The sequence below is a fragment of the Anomaloglossus baeobatrachus genome (genome assembly GCF_048569485.1).
Source record: "Anomaloglossus baeobatrachus isolate aAnoBae1 chromosome 5 unlocalized genomic scaffold, aAnoBae1.hap1 SUPER_5_unloc_4, whole genome shotgun sequence".
Classification (NCBI taxonomy): Eukaryota; Metazoa; Chordata; class Amphibia; order Anura; family Aromobatidae; genus Anomaloglossus; species Anomaloglossus baeobatrachus.
The window spans coordinates 16,220-24,921 of NW_027441808.1; the positions used below are offsets into that span (position 1 = coordinate 16,220).

An 8,702-nucleotide genomic window follows, 5' to 3' on the forward strand; every position below is an offset into this window, starting at 1 on the left:
TGTCTCCATTTTCCGACATCGGAGTAGAGTGAGGACTTGTTTTTTGCTTGATGAGCCGACGTTTTCATTGATACCATTTTAGGTGCAATACTTTTATGGGTCGGTTTTGCAACTTCATGTTGACATTTTTTTTTTACTACCCAAATGATATCTTCCCTCCATTATTATCTCCATTAATTTTACATATCGGCTCCTCTCCTTCCCATTCAGGTCCTTATAATATCGGATCCTTTCAGTGGATTTATTCTGTTTCAGAAATGTCCAGGATGGATATGGACAGGGACAAGATGGTGGAGAGGATATTACACCTCACCCTAGAGATCCTCTTCCGGCTTACTGGAGAGGTGAGAGATTCTGATGACGTCACATTACATCATTCTTATCTATGGGAATAACAGATGGACAGAACTGGAGAGGTGAGGACTCTGGAAATGTCTGGAGTGAGATTTATTAGTGTCTCTCCATAACCAGGATTACACAGTAGTGAAGAAGACCTCTAGTGAGCGCTGTCAGGCCCCTGTGTCTGAGGGATGGGGAAGACCCCTGAGCCCAATCACGGGGCCTCCACCTCACCCCCCGATACATGAGGACATCAATAACCAGAAGATCCTAGAACTCACCTACAAGATGATTGAGCTGCTGACTGGAGAGGTGACACTGCTGGGAATGCTGGGACATTATACAGTAACGCTATGAAGGGATCGGGGGTGACGGTATCATTGTATGTGTCAGGTTCCTATAAGGTGTCAGGACGTCACCGTCTATTTCTCCATGGAGGAGTGGGAGTATTTAGAAGGACACAAAGATCTGTACAAGGACGTCATGATGGAGGTTCCCCAGCCCAGCCCCTCACATCACCAGGTAATAGGACTAAATACACACGGCCTATAATTATCTGTATGTAAGGAATGAATTCAGTCCCTGTATGTGTCTCCTCCAGGTCTATCCAGTAAAGAGGACAACACCAGAGAGATGTCCCCGTCCTCTTCTCCCACAGGACTGTAAACAAGAAGACCCCGATGTTCCTCAGGATGTGTTTCCTCCAGCTCTATCCTGTAAGAGATATCTACTCATGTACTTTCAGCACTAATTTTGTGTTTACATTTTTAGGCTTTCTGCTGTATTTTTTCAGTTGTATTTTCTTTGCTTCTGCTTCTTCTGCTGTTTGTTTCTAGTCCCTTCTCTATGTCATTATGAAGGCAACTCAAAGACCTGCAGAGGGTTCATGAATACCCGGTTTCCCTGAAAATACGACCTACACCAAAAATCTTAAGACCTAGCGTGATTTTATGGGATTTTTGGAGAATACTTGAAATATTAGCCCTACTCCAAAAATAAGCCCTAGTTACAGTCAGGGCCAGCGTTGGGAGGAGTCAAACTGCGCAATTTCTCAGGAACGCCACTTTCTTAGGGTCCCCATCAGTTGTATTCTAAGGTTGATTGTTTAAGGACCTTTGATGACTTCAAAGTCTTGTGACATGATATAACCAAAGGTCTCTTAATTGCAGGAGTCTAAATGAACTGAACAGGACACAGGCTGGCATGCAGGACTGGCATTAGCGGAAAGTGAGAGCAAACGGGACAATTACACAGGCCTCCATTCTCCTAGGGGCTCAGTGTTTATATGCCAATTATAGGACTGCTTAAAGACCTTTTTTACATCACATCATGTGACCAAAGGCTGGTGTGTGTGTGTGTGTGTGTGTGTGTGTGTGTGTGTGTGTGTGTGTGTGTGTGTGTGTGTTCACGCCACTTTTAACCAGCTTTGCCAAAATAGGCAGCGCTTGGCCAGAAGAAGGGTGTGATGCCGCCGCTTCTCTAATTCATAACAAACTGCGGCGTTCCCTATTCCAGAAATCTCACTCCAGTCTCTGACGTCATTTTTCAGTGTCCATCGTCAGTCTTGATGAATTAGAGCCCTAATGTATAACTGCAAGACCCTGCTACCTGCTTTGGTTACAAATCCTAAGGTTAGGCTATCAACATTACAGTCCCAGACATCCCCATTAAATATCCGACATCTCTCTGGAACTATTTTATGTTCTTCTTTGAAAAAAAATCTCTTTGAAATTGTCTATTTTGTGGATCAATGTTACAAGGAGATTTTTGCAGGTTTTGACAACTGTCATGGTGGCGTCAGGATCTGTGGAAATTATAGATTCTGGTACTCTGCATGTTAACTTCTCTGATGTGTGTGAGCAGCGCAAGGAAATGCAGGCGTTGAATCACAGGCTTGGGCAGTCTAGCAAGAGTTATTCTCTGCTGGGCTGCTTGTTAATGTCTTTGATAACATGCTGTGGAGGAGAAAGTATCTATTGCTCCCCTTCTGTGTATGCTGGCTGGACTATTTCATTAATGCAAGCTATAGGTTACCTATACTGGTCTGGTGAGGTGTTGTGATCCAGAATTACGGGTGATTGTTGTGTATTATTGCTGTGAACTGTTGTGGTGTTAACCCCTGTTGTCTTTTTATTGCTGCCTTTCTGCTCTTGCTTTTCTCCTTAGTCTCTCACTGTTTATTTCTGTGAGTTTGCAATGTGTCCCCATTTGTCTTAATCCGTGTTTCCTGTCTGTCTTAAGCCCCCTTCACATGCACGTGTCTCCGGTACGTGCTAGGTCCGTGCCCGCATGTACCGGAGACACGGGCACACGTAAACCTATTAAAATCAATGGGTTTATGTGCACGCACGTGTGCAGCCATTGGCCCGTGCCTCCGTGTGGAGCACACGTGAGCCCGTGTGCTCCACACGGATGCATGTCAGTGTTTTTCCGGCAGAACGGGTGTCACGTGGCCCGCACACGTACCACACGGATGTAGTGTGGATGCGGGCCCACGTGACACGCGCCGGAGAAACACACGTGTCATTTTTAAAATAAAAAAAACACATACTCACCACCTCCACCAGCCCTGCAGTGTCTGCCGCGGCTGTCACCTGCATCCAACCCCCAGTGATTTTGAACAACGCGTCTTCTTCACTGGGGGCCGGAAACAGCGTCAGCAGGGCGTGGCCTGTGCCGGACACTTGAATTCAGCACCACAGACAGATCCGGAAGAAAATTGTAAGGCGGGGCTTTCCGTTCTCAGTGTACTATTACGTATAACACACGTAGTGCCATAAACACGGCACACGGAGGGGAAAACACACCTTTGACACGTCCGTGAAACACATGCGTGATTTTCACGGACGTGTAAAGGGGGCCTTAATCTGTGTTTCCATCATATTCCTGCCCCTTCCTTCCCCGGGAGATAACAGATTAGATTTGGTCAGGAGAATAGTAAGTCACGGGACTTGGGCATCTCCATCTTAAGGGGTAATCGAGAGGTTAGGAATAGTTTATGGTTCCCTAGCGTGAGGGACAGTATAGCAGCCCCCTGTCACAATCAATCAGATTATTTACTGTAGCATATTCTAGAGAACTGGTGCTAGGAATGGGAGATTCAAATTAACGAAGATGTAACTCTAAAGGGGGCTTTACACGCAGCGATATCGCTAACGATATTTCATCGGGGTCACAGAATTTGTGACGCACATTCGGCATTGTTAGCAACGTCGTTGCGTGTGACACGAACGCGCGTTAACGATCAGAATTACTCACCTAATTGTTGATTGTTGACTTGTCGTTCATTTTCAAAAGATCGTTGCTCATTATTGACGCAGGTTGTTTGTAGTTCTTGAGGCAGCACACATCGCTACGTGTGACACCTCGGGAACGACGAACAACAGCTTACCTGCGTCCTCCGGCAACGAGGTGGGCGTGTCGTTAATGCGGTTGCTCTCCGCCCCTATAGGTCGCCTGTTGTGTGACGTCGCTGTGACCGCGCACGAACCTCCCTTAACAAAGAGGTTGTTCGCTGCACACAGAGACTGCGCTCGGAAGGTAAGTACGTGTGAGAGGTGTTAGCGATATTGTGCGCCACGGGCAGCGAGTGATAGCAATATCACTAGCGATATCGTAGAGTGTAAAGCAGCCTTTAGATGTCGAAATTGGACAACAGATTCAGAATACATTTTTTCTTAATTTAATTTCTGATGTTATGGTTTTAAAAAACATACCGTATTTTTTGCTTTATAAGATGCACCGGATTATAAGACACAGCCCAAATTAGACATAAAAAAAGGTAAAAAAATAAAAATGGGGTCTGTCTTATACTCCGGTCTTCTCTTACCAGAGGGGGCAGCAGTGGTGGTGTAGCGGGGTCACAGGAGGCAGAGGTTGTGCTGGCAGGAGCGGCAGGTCAGTGGCCGCGGGGTCCGTGGTGGCAGGAGCCGCGGGGTCCGTGGTGGCAGCAGTAGTGTCGGCGGGTGAGTCGTGCAGCAGGCACCCATCTGCGAACGCGCTGACTCCCGGAGCGGCGCGTGCGCAGATGGAGCTCTCATCCAAGAGCTCCACCTGCGCACGCGCCCGCTCCCGGCGCCATCATTTGAAACTGGGACCGCGGACAAACTGGATAACCTGCTGCACAGCCGCCCGAACGCAAAGGATGGCATCCAGCAGGCGGCCCGCACAACCTGCGTGCACGCAGCCGGGTACCTGTGGCTGCGGGTGGGCGGCAGTCGGGTGCCTGTGCCTGCTTGCCGGTGGCAGCCGAGTGCCTGTGTGAGGGCGGCAGCCGGGTGACTGTCTGTGCCGGCTGCCTCCCGCACACAGGCACCTGGCTGCCACCCGCACGCAGGCACGGGTACCCGGTCGCTTGCATGCAGCCACAGGCACCCGAACGCCCGATCGCCGCACAGACAGGACCCCCAGGTAAAGCTATATTTGGATTTTAAGACGCACCCCTCATTTTCCTCCCAAAATTTTTATGTAATTTCAAGATATCATTAAAAAATAATAACATTGTGTTTATTTTTAACAGATGACTGTATTGGGAGCTCAGATGGAAATCTATTATCTTTAGAATTTAAAACAGATGATGAAAGTATCACACATGATACATATAAAGAGCATGCTGGTGTCCCAGATATACCTCCAGTCCTTCCTCGGAAAGCTTTATCATCAGATTTTTTCAAACAAGTCCAAAATTCCGATTTATCACAGAATTGTAAGCAAAATAAAAGTTACAGAAGGGATGTGGAACATGAAACGGCTCCTATAAGGGACAAACCATTTTCATGTTCAAATTGTGGGAAATGTTTTATTCGGAAATCAAATCTTGTTATGCATCAAAGATCTCACACAGGGGCGAAGCCATTTTCATGCTTGGAATGTGGTAAAAGTTTTACTAGGAAATCAAATCTTGTTGACCATGGAAAACGTCACATAGGAGAGAAGCCATTTTCATGTTCAGAGTGTGGGAAATGTTTTATTCGGAAATCGGATCTTGTTGTGCATCAAAGATCTCATACAGGGGAGAAGCCATTTTCATGTTCAGAGTGTGGGAAATGTTTTAATTTCAAATCAGATCTTACTAGGCATCAAAGATCTCATACAGGGGAGAAGCCATTTTCATGTTCAGAGTGTGGGAAATGTTATAATTTCAAATCAGATCTTACTAGGCATCAAAGATCTCATACAGGGGAGAAGCCATTTTCATGTTCAGAGTGTGGGAAATGTTTTATTCAGAAATCAAATCTTGTTGTGCATCAAAGATTTCACACAGGGGAGAAGCTGTTTTCATGTCCAGAATGTGGGAAATGTTTTACTAGGAAATCAGGTCTTATTCACCATCAAAAAAATCACACAAAATAAACCATTTTTATGTTCTGAATGTGGAAAATGTAATTTACAGAAATCACATCTTGTTAACCCCTTCAGCCCCCAGCCTGTTTTCACCTTAAAGACCCGGCCATTTTTTGCAATTTTTACCAGTGTCACTTTGACAGGTTATAACTCTGGAACGCTTCAACGGATCCTGGTGATTCTGACATTGTTTTTTTGTGTCATATTGTACTTCATGTCAGTGGTAAATTTAGGCCGATATGTTTTGCGTTTATTTGTGGAAATTTGGCGAAAATTTTGAAAATTTCTCAATTTTCAAAATTTGAAATTTTATGCCCATAAATCTGAGAGATATGTCACACAAAATAGTTACTAAATAACATTTCCCACTTGTCTACTTTACACCAACGCAATTTTTGAAACAACATTTTTTTTCATTAGGAAGTTAGAAGGGTTCAAAGTTGATCAGCAATTTCTCATTTTTCCAGCAAAATTTACAAAAAAAAATTTTTTAGGTACCACATCACATTTAGAGTGATTTGCAATACCTGGGCGACAGAAAATACCCAAAAGTGACCCATTCTAAAATCTGCACCCCTCACTCTGCTCAAAATCACATCCAAGAAGTTTATTAACCCTTTTTTTATTTTGTTAGCCATAAAAGTTAGCATTTTCACAAGGGTATCAGGAAAAATGCACTATAAAATGTATCGTGCATTTTCTCCTGAGTACGCAGATACCTCATATGTGGTGGAAATCAAATGTTTGGGTACATGGCAGGGCTCGGAAGGCAAGGTGCGCCATTTGAATTTTTGAGTGCAAAATTAGCTGCACTCAGCGGACGCCATGTCGGGTTTGAAGACCCCGAGGTGCCTAAACAATGAAACTCCCCCACAAGTGACCCCATTTTCGAAACTAGAGCCCTCATGGAATTTATCTAGCTGTTTAATGAGCAATTTGAACCCCTGGAGGCTTCACAAACGTTTGTAATGTTCAGCCGTGAAAATATATATTTTTTTTTTTTTACCACAAAATCGTTTTTTCAAACAGGTAGCTTTTTTTTCACAAGGGTATCAGGAAAAAATGCACCATGAAACGTATTGTGCAATTTCTCCTGAGTACACAGATACCTCATATGTGGTGGAAATCAATTGTTTGGGCGCACAGCGGGGCTCAGAAGAGAAGGAGCGCCATTTCACAGCAAGATTGGTTGGAATTATTAGCGGCCCCCATGTTGCGTTTGGAGACCCCACTGAGATGCCTAAACAAGGGAGCTCCCCCACATGTGACCCCATTTTGGAAACTAGACCCCCCCTTCCCCATACAAAAAATTAGTTTGGCGAAAGAAAAAATTCGGACGTCAGTAAAAAAAAAATAATAAAGTAATGAGCGCCTGCAACTGACACTATGGCAAGTGCCACACGTGAGAGTGATGCACGAATCTCACATCGCATCATCCGGCACAGCCGCACACTCCTGTCTGGAAGAGAGCGACCGTGCCGGATGATGCAATGTGAGACTCGTGCATCACTCTCACGTGTGGCACTGGGCTGACCCTTACAATATTCTGTAAAAAATACTGTAGTTGACGATTACTACAATATAATTTTACTGGCCCTAAACTAAGTTTATTTGTGTTTCTTAGTTTACAGAAAATAAATCAGGATGCACGCACGGATGTGCTACAAAAAGGGGGGAACTAGGTGGGTGAATAAAAAGATGGAATGAGGATGGGAGAGGGCGCGGCGGAGGATGGGAGAGGGCGCGGCAGATGAAAGAGCGGTGGAGGATGGGAGAGGGTGGGCAGCAGATCAGGGTGAGAGGTTGTGGAGGGGGCAGATCGGGGAGTGTGAGAGGTGGGGGAAGGGACTTCAGATAAAGAGGATGGGAGAGCAGGCAGCAAATCAGGGAGGGTGAGAGAAGGGGCAGCATATCAGGGAGGGGCGCAGCAGCTGATGATGGGGAGGAGGCAGCAGATCGGAAAGGTGACATGGCGGGCAGCAGATCGCGGAGGTGAGATGGGGAGGGGGCAGCAGATCGCAGAGTTGAGATGGGGAGGCGGGCAGCAGATCGGGAAGGTGAGATGTCAGACAGCGTGCAGCAGATCGGGAAGGTGAGATGGGGAGGGGGCAGCAGATCGGGAAGGTGAGATGGGGGAGGGGGCAGCAGATCGCAAAGGTGAGATGGCGGACAGTGGGCAGCACATCGGAGGTGAGATGGGGGAGGTGGCAGCAGATCGGGAAAGTGAGATGGGGGAGAGGGCAGCACATCGCGGAGGTGAGATTGAGGACAGCGGGCAGCAGATCGCGGAGGTGAGATGGCGGGCAGCACATCGCTGAGGTGAGATGGGGGAGACGGGCAGCACATCGCGGAGGTGAGATGGGGAGGCGGGCAGCACATCGCGGAGGTGAGATGGGGGAGGCGGGCAGCACATCGCGGAGGTGAGATGGGGGAGGCGGGCAGCACATCGCGGAGGTGAGATGGGGGAGGCGGGCAGCACATCGCGGAGGTGAGATGGGGAAGGCGGGCAGCACATCGCGGAGGTGAGGTGGGGGAAGCGGGCAGCACATCGTGGAGGAGAAATGGGGGAGTTGGGCAGCACATCGCGGAGGTGAGATGGCGGACAGCGGGCAGCAGATCGCGGAGGTGAGATGGCGGGCAGCAGATTGCACAGTGTGGGAGATGGTGGAGAGGGCAGCAGATGAGGATGTGAAAGAGCGGGCAGCAGCTCACGGAGGGGGGGCAGCGGCTGATGGGAGAGAGCGGTGGCAGATAGAGGAGATCGGCGGTGGATCGGAGTTGGTTGCAGCGGATCGGGGGCAGCGGCTTACCAGGGCACTTGCAGGGATTGCTCCCCTCGGCTTCCACGGATGGAGTAAAGCGGAGGGGAGTGGTCACCGGCCGCAGATCCACGGTGACTAGAGAGATCGGTCACAAGGCCGATCTCTCCAATCAGAGCTGGGGGCGGATGAAGCAGCGATCACCCAGCTCCAGCCAATAATCAGTGCTACAGCTGCACTGATATGGCTGGATTTCAATGT

At 47.7% G+C, this 8,702-nt stretch overlaps 1 protein-coding gene across 1 annotated transcript; it reads left to right on the forward strand.

Moving 5' to 3' along the window:
• Positions 1 to 214: 214 nt before the first annotated feature.
• Positions 215 to 7,062, forward strand: LOC142259243 (gastrula zinc finger protein XlCGF66.1-like). Its single transcript, XM_075331727.1, has 5 exons — positions 215 to 344; positions 472 to 651; positions 733 to 861; positions 941 to 1,055; positions 4,859 to 7,062. The coding sequence occupies exons 1-5, from the start codon at positions 258 to 260 to the stop codon at positions 5,689 to 5,691; spliced, it is 1,344 nt and encodes a 447-aa protein (XP_075187842.1). The 5' UTR covers positions 215 to 257; the 3' UTR covers positions 5,692 to 7,062.
• Positions 7,063 to 8,702: the final 1,640 nt, after the last annotated feature.